The 20,139-nt window shown below is 45.7% G+C and overlaps 1 protein-coding gene across 1 annotated transcript in view; it reads left to right on the forward strand.

Moving 5' to 3' along the window:
- Positions 1 to 20,139, forward strand: part of ATRN (attractin) — a 173,898-nt gene that overhangs the window by 45,524 nt on the left and 108,235 nt on the right. The window contains exons 3-7 of the mRNA XM_057401256.1: positions 2,303 to 2,416; positions 12,115 to 12,243; positions 15,500 to 15,705; positions 17,531 to 17,699; positions 18,917 to 19,007. Of these exons, the coding sequence (XP_057257239.1) occupies positions 2,303 to 2,416; positions 12,115 to 12,243; positions 15,500 to 15,705; positions 17,531 to 17,699; positions 18,917 to 19,007 (709 nt within the window). The remainder of the gene's footprint in view (positions 1 to 2,302; positions 2,417 to 12,114; positions 12,244 to 15,499; positions 15,706 to 17,530; positions 17,700 to 18,916; positions 19,008 to 20,139) is intronic.

Genomic DNA, 20,139 nt, shown 5'->3' on the forward strand with positions numbered 1-20,139 from the left:
CGGTGTCCTTTTCCTGGTTGGTTGTTGCCTGCTGTGAGAGGATGGTGGTAAACAGAAAGGAGATAATCACACCGATTCAAGCAGCTGCAATATGCACCCTTGGGAAGACAGCCCAAGCTGTCTGCCAAAAGTGAAATTCCCAGAGAGAGCTGGACTTGGAAAACAACATCTGCAGAGCTGTTAAATTCTGCTGGGTGCCCTCACCCTGTTGCTAGCGTGCCAGGATGTGGAGGGCTTCTGGGGTTAGCAAGTAAATGTATGACCCAACCATGCATTGGAGACACTGGATAAATCCAGATGTGAAATAAGCCATGTGTTCCTTGCTGTATTCACTCTTGCTCCGTTCTTGATTCTTCTGTGCTGTGTCCTTGTCATTTTCCCCCAGCAGCATGAGTTAGGGCAGGTGAGATCCCTCCAGCCTGAGGATCCCTTCTGAGGCAGAACCTGCAGCCATGCACCTTGCCATCCTACAGATGAGTGCTGTCTGATAATGAGTTGTTAGCTGTAGCAAAGAGAATCTCTTTCGGTTCTTGCCCTGAAGATTTTATTGATTCAGTGTTTCTTTCTGCTCTTCAACTGTCAGAGCATTACTTTAGCAGCACCCCCCCTACAATTTCATAGCTGCTCCCTTTTGAAACGATGAGTCCTCTTTATAGCTTTCCTTTAAGCAAGACGTTATCCTTGAGTTATGCCTGCTGCTCTCTTTCCATAGGTCTGGGGTAGATCATTGTGCCTATCAAAAAAGACTCTCTTTGCAGAATAACTCCCTAAAGGATTCCCCTTCTGTGGGAAGGGGGGACTCTATGGCAGGCTGACACATTATTCATTTATTTGATTAGGATGACCAAGGATTTCATCTGAACCTGAGGGCAAATGCTGTTGAAGAGCTCCTAATCACATCTACCCTTTCAACAGCCCCAGCTGTGGGTAGAAAAAGCAAGGCTCTATAGAGTCACTCTCCTTTTATCTCTGGGTCGAAGCACAATGCTAGTGTTATTTTCATCCTCCTTGTGCTAAGCCCTAAATTAGGTATCTGCCATGGCTTCTGTGTGATTCTCTTTAGATGTTTCTTTGCTCATTAGCCATGAAACTAATAGTGTCTAAACTTGGTTGTGGCTTAGCGGGCATCTTTTATGTGTGGAGTGAAAGAAATGCTGATAAGCTTTGGTGTCTGAACTAGTGTTTTCATCCTGAGATCAAGGAACTAAAGCCTTTTTCCTGCTGATGCATCTTGGGAGATCAGGCATCCAGATGGTCTTCTCTTGACTTAGTGGGTCTGCAGAGTAGATCCTAAAATCACAGCGTGGTTTGTGTTGGAAGGGACCTTAAAGCTCATCCAGTTCCAACCCCTGGCCATGGGCAGGGACACCTTCCACTAGAGCAGCTTGCTCCAAGCCCTGTAGATGCCTCTTGAAGGGTGGTGTTAACATTGGGGTGTGCTGGGCCAGCTGCATTCATCGGGAAGGTTGCCTGGCTTTTTCCGAGGACTTTCAACTCATTCCATTTTCAACTGGTCCTGGTAGTTTTTGTAACTCATCTCCAAAAGAAAGCCAGGCCACCTCATTAGATCTGTCAAGAATGAGGGGCAGCGTGTGGGTAGTGCCTGCCGACAGTCCATGTAACAACCAAAACCCTTCTTTTTGGCTAAAGTTAAAGCTCCAGGGCCTTCCATCCTGTGGAAGATGGGGTCTCCTCTGCATTCTTTCGCCCTGTTTATTCGTGCTCCCAGAAGATGGAGAGCAAGACAGATAATATCGTAGGTTAGCATCCACTGAGGTATGTTTCTGGTTTCAGTTTGGAGGGGCTTCCCTCGGGAGAGCTGTTGTACTGCACAAGTAATAAAAGAAGGATTTCTTCCAGCTTCTGGGCAAATAAATAATCTCAGGCCATCGTAATCGCATCAATCTGCAGAAAAGAGCTTTAAACTCTGGTGAGTTCCCTGGTGGTGGCTGTGAGTCTTCATGTGTAATGTACATGTAGGATTTCCTTCCTTGCCCCTGCAAAGCCTTGACATTAAGAGAGTCGGCACTGGTGAAGAGCAGTGCTTGTCCCCATCAGCAGAACTGAAGAGCAAGTTTAAGGACACAGGTTTTCTGGCCGTGAAGAACATGTTGCTTAATCCCATGGGAGCATGCACCCAAATAAAGAAAGCCGCATGTCTGATGCACCTACAGTTACACCAAGTCCCTCGGTTTTAGTCTTGTTTAAAGCAGAGCTTCACACCACAGAAGTCTGTTGGAGGGACTTCGTCACATGTGTCAAGAGGTTAATTACAACCCTTTTGTTCATTGTGTTTTTACAGGCCAAACACAATCCTCAGGCTTCGATTCAATCACTTTGCCACAGAGTGCAGTTGGGACCACTTGTATGTGTATGATGGAGACTCAATTTACGCTCCCTTACTGGCAGCTTTTAGGTAAGTTCCTCTTGGTAAGAATCTGACTTGATGCAATGATATTTCTTCAGTTTGGAGCCTGAAACAAATGTGGCTTCCAGCAGTCTAAATATGTTCCAGTAATCTAAATATATAATACTGCTAAGACAGCACATAGAGCAAGTGTCCTTTTGTGCAGTCGTCATAAGCATCAACAATTAAGGGGTTGTTTTTGCTTCTACAATGAACAAATCATGTTACTACACTGTAGCATGTAAAGTATTATGTTTTCATTTCCAAATCCTGATTATCTGAGAGACAAAAAATTATTGTCATCTGGTAGAGCTTGAGATGCTTTGGTATGCAGGCTGCTTCTCAAGTAGAGAGCTGCCCCATGTGTCAGGTTTGAACACGACTTAAGGTTAACTCATTGTATGTCAATGCTGACAGAAGGCAAAAGCCAATTAATCAATGTTGCAGATGTACACGTCTCCCCTGGCAGGTTAAAGCCATTCCCCTTGGCCTGTCCCTACAGGCCCTTGTCCCAAGCCCCTCTCCAGGTTTCCTGCAGCCCCTTTAGGCACTGGAGCTGCTCTAAGGTCTCCCCTTGAGGAGCCTTCTCTTCTCGAGGCTGACCAAGCCCAGCTCTCTCAGCCTTTCTTCATCTTATGTACCTTAAACTTTACGTTTCTGAACTCTTTGGAACATATTCAGAAACAGCAGTGATGGGTCAGGCAACCTGCTAAAAATATAAAATATATTATATGTTTAAAAAGGTACTATAAAAGATGGGTGCCTGGGGTTAGGCTTGTCTGTCTGTGGTGAGAGGCCCATTTGTGGATGCTGGTCAGTGGTCGATACGATGAATCCTCTTTGTACCTGTGCCTTTATGTACTTCACTCTTGCAGTGCCAAGCACCCTATTACATTTTCTGTGCTTTTAGCTGAAATTAGAGAAACTAATCCCAAGTTGTGTATGGAAAAACTAATGTTTCCCTTCGGACTCCGCTTGTTCCAAGTGACTGAGTAACTGTTTCCAGAATTAACCTTCTGCTGTGCTTCCTTTCTTTTGTGAAATGAACTTCTAAAAATACTTCATGTTTGTGCTAAAAAACCCTTGTAATCTCCATGAGAAGAGAGCAGCAAAGGAACAAAAAGTTGATGAAAATATGAAAAACATCATGTGTTTTTCCCTGTCTTCAACTGAAAATTCAGAGTTGTTTTGTCTTGAGAGAATGCTTCCTGTAAACCTTCAGCCTAACTGAAGTCAAAACAGGACACACAAATGAGTTATTATCTTATTCTCACCACATCTGAAGAAGGGGAAACCTTCTTTCCTCTAAAGAACTCCAAAACCCTGGAAGTACAATCCTGCTATCATGCACTGAATTGATATGTGGCAAGAGGAAGAAATGTCATCCTTTGAGTCATAGTCATTTTGCTCTTCTCAAGCTCATTTTCAATACGCTGTTGAAAAGGTGAAATACTGGTGATTTGTGCCTATAGTTTCTTGTGTGTTTCCCAAAAATGAATAGGCTTTTGAAGCTGAGGTTATGAGTATTTCACAGCATTAACAATTATGGTTCGGGCTTTAAAGTCATCAGTAAATCATTAGGAAATCCTCTGCCTGAGGACAAGCTTAATACAATGATATTTTTGAGGTAGGAAAAGATGTCACTTAGTTGTTTAATTGCTTCCTTAGATGACATTAGAATTTCATCTCATTAGTCATGAGCTGTGCTGTTCATAGAACCATAGAATAGTTAGGGTTGGAAAGGACCTTAAGATCATCCAGTTCCAACCCCCTTGCCATGGGCAGGGACACCTCACACTATACCATGGCACCCAAGGCTCTGTCCAACCTGGCCCTGAACATCACCAGGGATGGAGCATTCACAGCTTCCCTGGGCAACCCATTCCAGTGCCTCACCACCCTCACAGTAAAGAATTTCCTCCTTAGATCCAATCTAAACTTCCCCTGTTTAGGTTTTAACCCGTTACCCCTTGTCCTGCCACTACAGTCCCTAATGAAGAGTCCCTCCCCACCATCCCTATAGCCCCCCTTCAGATACTGGAAGGCTGCTCTGAGGTCTCCACGCAGCCTTCTCTTCTCCAGGCTGAACAGCCCCAACTCTCTCAGCCTGTCTTCATACAGGACGATACTGTTCAGTAAACCAAGTGCAGCAACAGAGCCTTGAGCAGCGCGTTCCAGTGTGAGGCATCCCTGCCCATGGCAGGGATTTGGAACTGGATGATCTTAAGGTCCTTTCCAACCCAAAACATTCTATGAAATAGCAGAAGCTTCTTATTGGGATGAAGTGCAAAAAATCCTCTGTTTGAAAATAGCTTTCTCTGACAGAAAAAGAAATGCAGAAGAATTTTTCAAGAGCAGTCTTCATATTTTAGCTCTTTTCTTTGCTTATAATAGATTTTAGCATTAACCATAATCACATTGCGCTCTTCCCTGTTTATGCTCCGTGCCAGGGGATTTGCAAGGCTGAGCTTTGTGCAGTTGGACACTTTATTTGTTGAAAAACACTGTAAATTCCTCCCTCTAAAGCTCAGTCTTTGTTACCTCCCTGGCTTATAACAGCACATTCCCAAGCCCTCGCTTCCTTCCCTGCTCTCATCTTGTATTCTTGACCTTCTGATGCTCACTTGTGTGCAAAACACAATATGGTGTTTACCCTGACTCTGAGATAATCTTGGAATTCCTCGGCACTGGACTATGGAGAAACCTTAAATGGGTTTTATCAATTTATGCCTGTGCTACATCTTTGCATAATGCAAACATTTACACAGTGCAAGTGTCTGTATAAGCTGTTTACTAAACTCCTGGTAGTCTGAGTGCCCCCAGGGCAGTCTGGGCCTGTACATGAAGCTTTTTTTGCTATTAAAGGGTTTTCTATCAGGCTTGGTTAAAAATAATCTTTGCTGGTTTATATTTGTCATTAAAGGCAACACGAGGGTGGGTAAATGTGCTGCGTCAAAAATGCACTAAAATAATGGGGAGGAAGTGGAAAATCCAGCGTGTTCTCCTGCACAGAATGAAGCAATCTGATGCGGATGACCTGCACTCATCATCTGTGATCTTTGGTGTTTTTGTTTTTAACCCGATTCCATGTTAAACATTGACTGGAGCTGCTTTTGCACCTTTAGTTTCACTTTGTGCTGGTCAGTTGGGGGTGATTTCCTCTGTAGAAGCAATCCTTCTTGTGCAAGACCTTTGGCCATGGCTCATCCGTTGACACCGGGGGTGAAGCAGCTCAGGAGCACCTCGTGATTGTTGTCCAATGCCAGATAGAAGGGCCCGGTGGCCAAATGGATGGTCCTGGTTGCCAAATGGACAGTTCAGGTTGGCAGATGGATGTCCTGGTGACAGTGCTGATGGATTGCAGTGACTGCCCCATGGCTGCTTGCTGGTGGTGCCTCTTGTACCCTCAGAAAAACAGGAGCAGCTTGCCTTCCTTTCATTAGTTACAAGTGGACACTTGTCCACCCAAATTTGAGTCTAGGTGAAGAAAGTGTCTGAGTTGGAAGGGACCCTGGTCTGATCCTTCATTTGAAGTCAGCTTCAGTGTAGGGTCAGGCTCAAGACTTTGCCCAGTCAGGTGGGGAATTTCTCTGAAGGATGGGAGATCTCATTGATCCTTTGGACCAGTGCCCAATGCTTGGCTACCCTCATAATCATAGAATGGTTTGGGTTGCCTGGTTAGGCTTCAGGCTGAAAGAGGGGAGACTGAGATGAGCTCTTAGGCAGAAGCTCTTCCCTGTGAGGGTGCTGAGGCGCTGGCACAGGGTGCCCAGAGAAGCTGTGGCTGCCCCATCCCTGGCAGTGTTCAAGGCCAGGTTGGACACAGGGACCTGCTCTAGTGGAAGGGGTCCTTGCCCGTGGCAGGGGTTGGAGCTGGAGGAGCTTTAGGGTCCCTTCCAACCCAGGCTACTTTTGTGATTCTATATGACATTAAAACCCTGTGCTGGATTGTGTTGCAGTAGTCATCATGATCACACAGGTCATGGAGCAGCCTGTCCTCTACATATTTATCATTTTGCTCTGTTTGTTTTCTTTGTATCTCCAATAACTTCTGGAATATTGAATGAAAGGAGGGATTGGTATAAGGTGAGGAGCAAATGCATTTGGGATTTTGCTAGAGATGTACCTGCTGGGTGACGTTCCCTTGTTCACATTTACTCCGTAAGCCAGCTGATCCTTGGATTGCATGGGGATTGATTAATCAAAGTGTCTTTGTGGTAGAAAGCCAGATTTCTTAGACAAATATAAATGCATTGTATCAGATTTGCTTTTGTTCTCTAAACCTGTAATCCCCTTCAGAACCACCAAATCAATTTGACAGGGTGGAGCACGAGAGATGCTATTTTAGGGGTTTGAAAAGATAAATCCTCTGACTTAAATCAAGGCGCATCAAGTAAGTTTAGAGCAGAAAGTTTCTTCAGTTCTTCACTTGCTTGATTCTTTTAAGCTGTTTTTGAAGACTCTGAGTTTGTTTTCTTTAATTCAGGTATCCTGTACCAAGCTGCATGGGTATTGAATGAGAACAGTCTTTAGGTTTAATAAAGGAAAAGGATTTGCGCCGTTGCCGGTAGCATGGTCTGTCTCGCCAGCACTAGGAACTAAAATAACTTTTTGACTTTTAAAGTACTTCTTCACTGTAATGGCAAAAAGGGTGCGAGAACTGCTTCCTAAGAGCTCATCTCAGTCTCCCCTCTGGCAGGTTCAAGCCATTCCCCTTGGCCTGGCCCCCCAGGCCCTTGTCCCAAGCCCCTCTCCAGCTTTCCTGCAGCCCCTTCAGGCGCTGGAGCTGCTCTCAGGTCTCCCCTTCAGGAGCCTTCTCTTGTCCAGGCTGCCCCAGCCCAGCTCTCTCAGCCTGGCTCCAGAGCAGAGCTGCTCCAGCCCTCGCAGCATCTCCATGGCCTCCTCTGGCCTCGCTCCACAAGGTCAGCCACCCATCCCCAAGTCCTCCTCACTGGGACTGCTCCATCCAGGGACAGGACCTTGCACTTGGTCTGGTTAAACTGCATGGTGTTCACACAGTCCCACCTCTCCAGCCTGTCCAGGTCCCTCTGGATCCCATCCAGTTCATGGACCTCACCACACAGTGTAGTGGTGTTGGCAAACTTGCTGAGGGTCTCGATCCCATTGTCCATCTTGCTGGCAAAGATGTTGAACAGCGCCGGTCCCAACACCAACCCCTGAGGAACACCACTAATCACTGGTCTCATCTTAGGCATTGAGCCTTTGACTGCAACTCTTTGAGTGTGACCATTCAGCTAATTCCTTACCCACCGAGTGGTCCATCCATCAAATTCCTGCCTCGCCAGTTTAGAGATGTTTGGGATGTCAGGGATGTCACTGGGGGCAGAGTCAGATGGTTTGCCCAAGTGCAGGTAGATACCAGTCACTCTTCCCTTATCCACCAATGTAACCCCACTGTAAAGGCCACCAAATCTGTCAGTCATGATTTACCCTTAGTGAAGCCATGTTGGCTGTCACCAATCACATCCTTATCGTCCATGTCCATTGCACATGTTCCGGCAAGATCCGCTCTGTGAGGTGGCCAGGTACAGAGGTGATTGCTTTGTGTCCTTAAAGTCTGGGAGTCATTTTGCTGCAAAAGTATTGGAGCTTTTCCTGTAAGAGAATAGATTTGAGGTCTCCTTATTTTCGCCCTCCCTTTCTGATTTTTTTGGCACTGATTTACTTGTAGTCTCTTGTCATTCCTATTTTTGGCTTGTTTATTTTCACTCCTGTCGTTGTGTGTATTAGGTGAGATGCAGGAACTGTTTTAATTAGGGAGAAACGGTGTCATTTGGCTTATGTGTGTGGCCAGATGGATCAAAGTCTTGAAAAATTAGGGGAAGAGCATCGCTTAACATTGTGTTTTGGTAGATTGAAAATAGCGATTTTTCAGTATCACCTTTATCCTTTCACCTCTCCATGATCTGTGCCATCTGATCTAGTTGAAGATACCCCTGCTCATTGCAGAGGGGTTGGACTAGGTGACCTTTGAAGGTCCCTTCCAATCCACCCTGTTCTCTGATCCATACGCTGTATTTTCATCCTTTCCTTTCATGCCTCGCATCTTCTTCCTTTGTGGCTGTTTTCTTCTCAGCAGAGCTTCTGATGCTTTTGATCTCTGTCGCTCTGGCAGGTTGTGTCTCGGGAGAAAACGATGAATGCACCATCACCATGCTGCTTGCATAGCAAATGAAGGAAAAATAATAGAGGAGGTGCTCTTTGCTTTAAATAATGGCCATTTTTCTGTGGTGTAGGGGAGAGAGCAAAGTAAGTGGTTTATGCCTGGTGACGGTGAAGTTGGTTCTCCTGGATGCTGTGTCTCACTGGGCCATAGACTGCAAATCCAGCGCACGTTAAACAGGAGTTGTTTCATGGCAAAGCAGAGGCTTGCCTTTCAGTGTGTACTAAGTAACGTCATTAGACGGCTTAACTGAGTAGGAGTATTTATTTGCTTTGGAGTAGTGATGGTTGTGAAATGTTTGGAAACCTCATGAAAAGAAACCGAAGCGGGACATTGTGCAATAGGCTGTTCTTGGCCAGCCGAGGCTCTGAGACCTTCTGGGTTGTACACTAAAGGAAGTTTTGCATAATCCTCGATCATTCTGATTCTGTCTGGGCTTTTCTTCATGGCAGATCACATCAAGTCTGCTTGTGCTGGTTTATTCAAAAGGCTGCCGTGCACACACTGATTTATTCACGGGTTTCAAGGTTCAGCCTTTCAAGGACCTGACTGCGGTTGTGTTGTGTTCCCTCCTGGCTTTGTCTGAAAGAAATTACAATCTCCAGCTGGTTTGAACTGGTGGAGGTGGGATAACATCCTCTTTAGCGGGATAACACCCTCTTTAGCGTATTTACGTGTGTATCATCAGGAGAAGATGGGAAAGAAAGGAGCAAGTGGGGGATGTGGTGAGAGCATCTGCTATGGTGGTACCTGCCTTCAACTGAAACAGATCCCAAGTCAAGATCTGCAAGAGAAAACAAACTGTCCAGGGCTATTCCCTTTATTAGGAAAGGTTATTGGGAGGGATTTTTGTCTTCTCTCGCTACCGCTGTTCACTCTGGACTTTTATTCTTTGCTGTTGTTATTTTCCCCTCTCCAGGGCCTTCCTAGATTGCCCTGTAATATCCGTGGTAAGTGCTGCAAGAATAAGACTGGAGAAGAATAAACCAGAACAAAGGAATTTTCTCCTGTCCCCAAGCTGCACTTTGCCTTACCCTCAATTGTGTTCAGTTGTCTGTTTTCCTGTGGCAGACACAATCTACAGTTTGCATTACAAAGGGAGACTATGAACCAAATAGCAAAGAGAAGAAGTTTCTTAGCCCTTTTGTCCTTTAGTGTTGCAGGAGATGGTCTTTTGGGAGAGATGATCTTCACATCACAAGTCTAGGAAGTAGGCTTTTACACATGGAGCAAAAGGCAGTGAATTTTACCTCTTAACCCCATATCCTTGTGATCTGCAAGAGGAAATAAGCAACTGGTTTTCTCACAAGGAAATACTTATTGAGCTGCATGTCAGCAAATGTGCTGGAGTTGTTTGGCCAAAACATGGCATCAGGTTACTCTGTTTTTAGGGCATGTTGGTAAAATGAAGGATTTCTTTTTGTCTGCAGTAAGATTTGTTGTGCAGAAAGGGCTGTTTGCAGCCTTACCCAGACATAGGTAACACCTTCATCTGTCAGTCTGGGTGCAAACATCCCCAACTTCAGCCCTTCATGAGGGACTGTAGCGACAGGACAAGGGGTGATGGGTTCAAACTGAAACAGGGGAGATTCACATTAGATACAAGGAAGAAGTTCTTCCTTGTGAGAGTGCTGAGGCACTGGCACAGGGTGCCCAGAGAAGCTGTGGCTGCCCCATCCCTGGCAGTGTTCAAGGCCAGGTTGGACACAGGGGCTTGGAGCAAGCTGCTCTAGTGGAAGGGGTCCCTGCCCGTGGCAGGGGTTGGAGCTGGAGGAGCTTTAAGGTCCCTTCCAACCCAAACCAGGCTGGGATTCTATGGTGTATTCTGTGATCTGTTCTATGATCCTAACTTTTATAGCAAAAGCTTTTAGAAAGGATCACTGAGTGTCTGTTATTCTTCGAGTGCAGCACTGTCTTCTATTGCATTTGAACAGCAAAATTCAGGTCACAAAAGAGCACTTTGCAGGCGATATGAATGGGCTGCTGTGGAGAGCTGTGAGTGTTTTCTTTGGGAATGGAAACTCATTTATCCTGTCCTCAACTGCATTTGCTTTCGGTTCTGAATAGATGTAAGAAGAGGAAAAGTAAGTTCTTTTCAGGGGGGGAAATTCTTTACATCGTTGGTTTTTAGTCAGTGGTACCCTCGGATATTCACAAGTCACAGGGCACAAAACCAGGCTTGGCAGCTTTCCCAGGCCTTTCTGATGCTGCCTTTGGTTCTCTGCATGAAATGCTCCTCTCTGGGATTTGAAGGTTCCCCTGTTTGTCAAAAAGCTTCAACTTCGCCTCTGCAAGTAGGGCTGAGGCTGAGGAAAGATGCTTCTGTATGAGGGAATGAGAGCTGATATGACTAGCTGGTGGTAAACAACGTTCTTTGCTTAGGTAAAGGCTCTTAAGAATATAAATTCAATAGACTTCAAATTTATGCCTGCTCTTATGTCTTTTGTATGAGGGAAGAATGGGCTGCTTTCTTTTGTTGTCAGGCTTCTGTTAAGAGGGATAAACATTCCTTTTCATATACAAACTATTTGCTACAATAGGTAAATAGGTAGTAGTTACTCTATTCAGGAGGCATTCAGTCTCTGTGAGCATTATATAGGTCTATACTGTGTCCAGTCTCAAATACTGTAAGTAGTCTTTCCCAGCATCCTTGCTTCTCTCTGCCAGCCCTGGAGAACTAAAAGACTGGAGGATCTCACAGAACATGGAAGGATGTAAAGAAACAGCCAGAGGCATCCAGAAGCGTGAAGCAATGAGTGAGGTGGGAATAGAGTGTGACAGCCTTTAGGATAGGAAAGAAATGTGGATGTGGTGAGTCAGATGGAGCTTTATAAAAGAGCGGGTGGTGGGAAGATGATGGAATCACAGCATGGTTTGGTTTGGAAGGGATCTTAAAGCTCATCCAGCTCCAGCCCCCTGCTATGGGCAGGGACACCTTCCACTAGAGCAGTTGCTAGAGCCCTGTCTGGCCTTGCCTTCAGTAATTCCAGGGATGGAATACTTTGAATCCACATTTATCTTTCAGAAGAGCCATGTTGATTACTTCAGGGTTTTCTACTTACATTTCTCTCTGCAGCCATTATTCTTCCGGAAGGAATGATAGCCTTGATAGCCTCTACATCCTGATTTGTCTGCATTCCTTGGTCAGTGACATGGCTGTTGTAGTGCAGATAATTAAACCAAGCAAGAGGGCTTCATAAACAGGTCCCTAAAGAATGTGGCTTTATCTTCTTGAGATGGTCTTGAGGGTTCTTATACCTTTGAGCCTGGGGTTGTTCTGAGGGTTGGTTGGCTATCCACGTTCCCATTGGCCAGGTATCGGAGTACTTAAGGAGTTCTGTTAAAGAAAACCAATCTGATAACACTGCTCTATGAAAATGCTGATTACTCAGATGCATTTTACTACAAATGCACTTAAATACCTTCAGTTTAAACTGGTTTATTAATACTGATGCATTTACTGTTGTTGCTTTGCTCCCTTTCATCTCCCTTCTAACGTTGTTTTCTTTTTCTTCTTTTCCAGTGGTCTTATTGTTCCTGAGAAAGAGAGCAATGAAACGGTACCAGAAGTTGTAGCTACTTCTGGATATGCTCTTCTGCACTTCTTCAGTGATGCTGCTTATAATTTAACAGGGTTTAACATCACATATAAGTAAGTAGTCCCGCTTCAAAGTGATGCTGCAGGTTGAGTAAAAGGAGGGTTCCTCTTTTCTTAGTTCTGTCCTGAAATAAAGCAATTGCCACTGAAGCATGTTATTATGAGTAGATATTTATGCTTATATTCGTATCTTTATTATAGCCTTGCAGCAGCTAATAACTGTAATGTGCTCGACATTACCTTCAGTTGTCAATTGTAAGCGTGGGCAAATGTTTGCTCTGAAAGGCTTCATGTTATTTATTTCATGTTATTAGCTGTGTTTGTTGCATTCAGTCAACCAGAATTGATTTATATTGTGCACGTGGGTGTTCTTATGCATTCTGCATAGATACTTCTGCACAAACACACCTTTGCCTAGGCACATGTTTCACTTAGAACCGTAGAATAGTTAGGGTTGGAAAGGACCTTAAGATCATCCAGTTCCAACCCCCCTGCCATGGGCAGGGACCCCTCACACTAAACCATGGCACCCAAGGCTTTGTCCAGCCTGGTCTTGAACCCTGCCAGGGATGGAGCATTCACAACCTCCCTGGGCAACCCATTCCAGTGCCTCACCACCCTCACAGGAAAGAACTTCTTCCTTATATCCAATCTAAACTTCCCCTGTTTCAGTTTGAACCCATCACCCTTTGTCCTGTCACTACAGTCCCTAATGAAGAGTCCCTCCCCACCATCCCTATAGGCCCCCTTCAGATACTGGAAGCTGCTCTGAGGTCTCCATGCAGCTTCTCTTCTCCAGGCTGAACAGCCCCAACTTTCTGAGGCACTGGACTGTGCCTGCTGTTGAGGATGCTCAAGCAGTTTTCTTTGGGATGTATTTTCTAATTCAGCCCTTGTATTGAATCACTTACTCTGGCTTCTTTTTTCCTATGGTCTTTGCTTCATATATTAAATGTTACAGGCAGATTCTTTTGTTTAGAAGCATAGAATAGTTGGGGTTGGAAAGGACCTTAAGATCATCCACTTCCAACCCCCCTGCCATGGGCAGGGAACCCATGCCTCCAAGGGAGACATGGATTCTTAATATGTATTTGATGCTTATTGTTAAGCTTTTATAAATTATTCTAGGGTATTCCCTAATTCATGGACTGCTTTTGGAAAAGTCTTGTTTGGAATTAAATGATCCCAGTGTGGACATCCTAACAGAGATAGGATGTCCTGCTTCTGGTGAGGATCCATCTATATGTAGGAACAAAAAATTCAAAGCCCAGATCGTGCTTGTGCTGCTGTGGGAGATGCGAATTTGGGTGTAAATTGCAGACGTTCTCATCTCTGTTTCACAGAGAAATCCTTGGTCACAATGGACATTGTGCAAAAATTGAATGTTCTCCTTCAGATGAGGGTTTTGTATACCCGTCTTGGTGCTTTCATCCTTGTTAAGCACATGAATATACGGTGGATTCTTAGCCTTTCGAAAATGTGGGGTAACCAGCACCCCTCCAGAGCTCCCGAAGGAAATGAGCCTTCACAGGTTACTTGGAGCAGCCGCTGGAGCTGTAGCAGTCAAAGTCTGGTTGATCCCATAAACCATGTCACCATCTACTGCCCGTTGTCTGTATTGCACCGTTACGGTGCAAGGGAGATGGTCTCTTAGGGAATAACGTGCTGGTATAAGTTCTTTTAAGATATTATTTTACTTTGTTAACTCTTCACCTCATTGATTATTACAGATAATCTACAAGTACTGGGTTGTTTGGGCTTTTTTTGGGGGGGTTATGTCCTATGTGTTCTGGTCATAAGGTTTGCTGATATTTCTGCAGGCAGTAGATAAAAGGGTGTATCTGTTCCTTTTCACTTTCAGAGAGTCACAGACTGGTTTGGGTTGGAAGGGACCTTAAAGCTCCTCCAGCTCCAACCCCTGCGACGGACAGGGACCCCTTCCACTAGAGCAGCTTGCTCCAAGCCCCTGTGTCCAACCTGGCCTTGAACACTGCTAGGGATGGGGCAGCCACAGCTTCTCTGGGCACCCTGTGCCAGCGCCTCGGCACCCTCCCAGGGAAGAGCTTCTGCCTAAGAGCTCATCTCAGTCTCCCCTCTGGCAGGTTCAAGCCATTCCCCTTGGCCTGTCCCTCCATCCCTTGTCCCAAGCCCCTCTCCAGCTTTCCTGCAGCCCCTTCAGGCACTGGAGCTGCTCTCAGGTCTCCCCTTGAGGAGCCTTCTCTTGTCCAGGCTGCCCCAGCCCAGCTCTCTCAGCCTGGCTCCAGAGCAGAGCTGCTCCAGCCCTCGCAGCATCTCCATGGCCTCCTGTGGCCTCGCTCCAACAGCTCCACGTCCCTCTTGTGCTGCTGCCCCAGAGCTGGATCAGGACTGCAGGGGGGTCTCCCCAGAGCACAGCAGAGGGGCAGGATCCCCTCCCTGAGCTGCTGCTCACGCTCTGGGGGTGCACCCAGCACACGGGGGGGTTCTGGGCTCAAGCGCTCACTGAAGCCGGGTCATGGGGAGCTGCTCTTCCCCCAACACCCCCAAGTCCTTCTTCTCAGGGCTGCTCCATCCATTCTTTGCCCATCCTGTGTCTGTCCTTGGGCTTGCCCCCACCCACTGAAGGACCTTGATTTTGGCCTTGTTGTTCTTCCTGAGCTTTAACAGTCTTTCTAGTTAGTACTGGACATAGGTACTCAACAAGCACTAGTGAAATTAGGGTCTTGGAGCCGGTGATTCCACTTGTCGCATGACAGTGAGGATATTGCGAGTTATGCTGATTCATGCCCTGTCAAGACCTGGCATTTAGAAATGAGCAGGATCTCTGAATTTGGATCTTCACCAAGGATGTGTCTGGTGTTGCCCAGCTACATTACAGATACTGTATAATTAGAAATGATGCAAAACAGGCCCATCTTTGGCTCGGGATTCATCTCGAGTGTGTTCCCTTGCTAAGCTGATCCCAGAATAGCACCTAATTGTGAGTAGTTTAAGTATAAATTGCATAGACACCACAAAAGCCTTGTGCACTGATTAAACCCCTCACTTGCTGTTGGGTGTTTTAAGGCAATTCATTTGCATCATCAGTGGCTAGGAATTCTGATACTTGGTTCAGAGGAGTTATAAGTTTAACTCATTAAGTGAGTACCCCTATAGATGGTAGGCAACAAACCCCTGCAGGTCCATGACCTCAGGTTCTAGATGAGGAGCTCTTGTGGGTTTGTACGTTAACAGGCAGCTGTAGTAACTTCTATATTGTACTCATTAATAAGAGGAACAGCTTGGGAATCTGTTTCATTACTGACAGAGCTCCTTTCCCTGATGTCTGCAGTTTCAATATGTGTCCCAATAATTGCTCGGGCCGAGGGGAGTGCAAGCTCAATACCAGCAGCAATGCTCTGGAATGTGAATGTGCCAAATACTGGAAGGGAGAAGCCTGTGATATCCCCTACTGCACAGATGACTGTGGGGCACCCGAGAGAGGATACTGCAACTTCAATGACACCAAGGCATGTTTGTGCTCTGCAGGCTGGCAAGGTGAGTCTCCTGATCAATGTTTGATGCCTTTTCTATGCTCTTCCAGGTTAGCTGGGATTGTTGGAGCGTTCTGCTGGACATATATTAGCATTTTAGCTAAAAGCAGAGTATCTCTGTTTTTATACCAAAAGATCATACTTGATTTATATTAAGTGCTTTTAAAAGCAACTATTTTATAGGTTGGTGCTTTTAAAAGCAACTATTACAGGTTGGTACTTTTCAAAGTACCAACCTGTTGTGTGCAGGCATCGGATAAAAGCTTTAAACCTTGTTCCTACGTACCTAAAGCAGGTTTGAGCCTGGTACCAGCCTTAACCTGTTTGAACACACAAAATGCCTTTTCGTGTCAGCTGTGCTGGTCAGCCCTATCTTAGCAACGGTTTGGACCAAACTTGTGTATTCCCTTTGCAAAGATAGACTGATGTGCATGAATTAGCCTTACATGAAACGCAGTCAGTTTCGGCACTGACAGCACCTCCTACCACCACTGAGCTGTGCTGCAGAAACTGGCAGTGTGTTAGGCACTGTGGAAAGAATCCAGGTTACCAAAATGAGCATCCTGAAGAGAATGCACCCAGTACTGAGGTTAGCCCGTCTGCCTCTTGGATGTAAAACCAGCCACGAGTGTACTTCAGGGCTTGTACTCAGCTGGAAGACCACATCCCCTTATCATAGAATCACAGACTAGTTTGGGATGAAAGGTTCTTAGAGCTCATCTCTTTGCCAGCCTTGGAAAACTGAAAGGCTGGAGGGTATCACAGAACATGGAAGGGGGTAAAGAAACAGCCAGAGGCATCCAGAAGTGTTAAGGAATAAATGAGGTGGGAATAGTAATTGAGAGCCTTTAGGATAGAAAAGAAATGTGGATGTGATGAATCAGATGGAGCTTTATAAAAGAGCAGGTGGTGGGAAGATCATAGAATGGTTTGTGCTGGAAGGAACCTTAAAGCTCCTCCAGCTCCAACCCCTGCCATGGGCAGGGACCCCTTCCACTAGAGCAGCTTGCTACAAACCCCTGTGTCCAACCTGGCCTTGAACACTGCCAGGGATGGGGCAGCCACAGCTTCTCTGGGCACCCTGTGCCAGCGCCTCAGCACCCTCCCAGGGAAGAGCTTCTGCCTAAGAGCTCATCTCAGTCTCCCCTCGGGCAGGTTCAAGCCATTCCCCTTGGCCTGTCCCTACATCCCTTGTCCCAAGCCCCTCTCCAGCTTTCCTGCAGCCCCTTTAGGCACTGGAGCTGTTCTGAGGTCTCCCCTTGAGGAGCCTTCTCTTGTCCAGGCTGCCCCAGCCCAGCTCTCTCAGCCTGGCTCTGGAGCAGAGCTGCTCCAGCCCTCACAAGCATTTCTGGTGGCCTTCCTTTTATGCAGTGTAGTGCCTCCTGATGCTTTTCTGGAGCCTGGTTGTTCGCGGACAGCATGGACAGGTCACAGGGAACTGCCTGGCAGGGAGGAAGATGGTTTTAAAAGCAGCAGAAATACAGAAAAAAAAGAAGTGAGCAATTCATGACTGGGATGGAGAGGAATGAAAAGAGGGGAAGATAGTTATAGACCCTTGGGATTTTACAGCATGCTGCTGATCAGCTCTTCTGTAGCTTTTGCAAGCTGCGTTGTGGCTTTTGTGGTGGGCACGTGGTAGGTAGGAAAGTGCTGAAGATACCCAATTAGTGTGGAGGGGGAAGGGGTAATGCATCATGCCCCTTCAAATCACAGGAGGGGAGAGCTGAGCTCTATTACCTGTTTGTCACCCCTGGTGCAGGGTATTGACCTTTAGCTGAATACAGGCTTTGGAAAGGAATCAACCTAATTTTAAAACCTTCTTTTGCCAGGTCCCGGCTGTTCAATCCCTGTTCCTGCAAACCAGTCCTTTTGGACCCGGGAGGAATATTCTCTTCCCAAACTTCCTCGAGCATCCCACAAAACAGTCATCCACGACAATAAAATGTGGATTGTTGGAGGCTATGTCTTCAATCATTCTGACTCTCAGAAGGTTTTAGCGTGAGTATAAACCTAGATAATAAAGTCTAAGTAGAGGAACTCAGATATGAGGATTATTTTTAGCTGATGCCATCTGACGTGCTGTGCTTTAGCCTGCGCTTCGTCCCCAGGGGAAAACAGCCCTAATAAAAACTTGGATTCATGATTGAGGTGTGGGAAAACGTTGCTGAAGGGTGCTAATTTTGGAAAAGGAAAGGTAGGTATGAGGTTCCTGATGTTCAGTGAATCTGTGATTCATCGGCTTCTGACAGCATTTAACTGTTCACTGTGGATTTCTAGGCTGGCTCCTCAACTATATCTGGCCTTGTATTCCAAGAGGGTAGGTCTGCTTCAGTGTTATTAGGCCTTCTTTGTATTATATCATTCAGAGTGCTTGGTTCCTTAATTAATGCATACTGATTGCTATGGGTGTTTACCTGTAATGGTTGGGATGCCAAACAGGGAGTGACATTTGGGATGATGACATTTATGCAATTAAGAGATTTAACAGTAACTGAGATAACAAATGGAAATCCCTCATTAAATATAAAAGCAAACAACCCAAATAGAAAAAAAAAAAGCCACCCCAAACATTTCAGTTTCCTCTTGTGCTTGATGGGATTTGGGCAGATTTAGGTAAAAGCTGGATTTTCTTTATCAAGGTTACCTGCACACCTCACTTTCATGGGCCTAAGCATCAGCTCTGTGTCCTGTACTTGGGTCCAGAGATTATAGTTCCTGTAGGGGAAGTTAAAGAGGAGCTGAAAATGCACCCTTAGTTATAGAATTACATGCACAATGCACCCTTAGTTGCTGCTTACATCCACAATTTACTGTTTCAAAGTCATGCCTGAGTTTTCAGTATGTACCCTGTGGCTTCATTGAATGCTCTCTCAGAGGCGATTTTATCTTCTAAGGCTGTCAGCCTGGTGAGCATAGTTCATGCTTTTATCTCAACAGCCACAGGCCATTTTCAGGGCAGAGGGGTTTATCTTGTTTCAAGTTCACAGGAAAAATAACACTTGAATGACAAAGGCATCATTAAAAAGTGCCTTTTAAACCGGGGCAGCTTTTATTTAATCGAGTAGTTGGAACTTATCTGAGCTTAGTGTAAAGTTGTTCTGCTGTTCTGGGTGGACCATGTGGTGTAAGTTAAGTCATAGCTTTGATAGACAATGCATTAGCATTCCCACAAGCAGTCATTCTCTCAGAAGATGAATTCAGTTTGTATTATGCAGGTATGATCTGATTTCTGAAGAGTGGCTCCCACTGGCCAACACTGTGAACTCAGTAGAGATGAGATACGGTCATTCCCTGGCATTGCATGAGGTAAGTTCAGTGCTGCAGCCTCACTTCCCAGCTGGATTTTCCCTTCTTCTGCCCACCCCTTTGAACAAAACAGTTTTGCTTTGGGAGAAGCATTTCTCATTCAAAGGCTTGTCCATGATTGGCCCTATGCTTACTTGTACTCCAGGGAATCCTTGTGCTGGTGTCAGTGGAATTCTGTAATGCTTTTTGCTGTGTGTGGCTTGTTTGCCCTTTGCTCAGAGATATTAAGGCTGCCTGAGGTCAGTGAGTGCAATCTTTCCTTGCTGTCTGTGCTTACAAGACATGCCTGATGGCTGGAGTTCACCTGGTTCCCCATCTGCCTTTTGTGTAGGCCACATAAATGTGTTCATGAGCTCCCTTGTTCAAGGTACCAAAGCAGAGCTGGTGAATTAAAGAGTTTTGGAGCCTGCTCTGCTTCTGCATTAGACCCATGAATGTGTCCTTCCAGCATCTGAAACAACAACTGGGTTCGCCTGTTTCTCACCTCATTTCTCACCTGCGTGCCTTGCTGTGGGTGCAGGCCATGTGAGAGCAGGACGGCAAGGTCTTTGAGAAGGAAATGAGCTAATCCTTTAGTGACCTTTGGTTTTGAAATGTTAATCAGCTCATCACACTGCAAGCCTATGGAGAGCGTAATCAGAAACACTTGAAACAACTCCAGGCAGTGCTGCTCACAAACAGAACACTTGAGCAGCCTGGGAGGATGGAAATCCCTACCTGCGAGGGCTTGATGCACAATCTCCCTATAACTGTTCAGAAGTAGGGTATGATGAGTGGTTTATCAGCAATGATGGGCAATAGTTCCCAGGAATTTCCCAAGCAGCAGCAGCCAGAATAGAGAGTTTCCTTTTCCAGGGTTGCCACCTTGTCCACAGGGAGACAATGGTCCACTAAACGCTTTGGTGGATTCGTGGTGGATTCTGAGATGTCTGGAGAACCCCAGAAAGGAAACTGGATAGAGTTTGGGAACCTGGCTTTTACAGGATGTTTAATAGAACCCTGTCTAACTATCCTGGCTCTCTTCTTTGCAAAGGGTGCTCATTTTTTGTCAGCACATTAACTTGGACTTGGAAGACAAAGTACTTTTAATGTTGCATACACAGGCATTTCCATCCTAACTGCCTTTCTTATC

Source organism: Pezoporus wallicus, unplaced genomic scaffold, assembly GCF_028554395.1.
Source record: "Pezoporus wallicus isolate ANWC-B61680 ecotype Strahan unplaced genomic scaffold, APGP_CSIRO_Pwel_v1 contig_8837, whole genome shotgun sequence".
NCBI classification, from domain to species: domain Eukaryota; kingdom Metazoa; phylum Chordata; class Aves; order Psittaciformes; family Psittacidae; genus Pezoporus; species Pezoporus wallicus.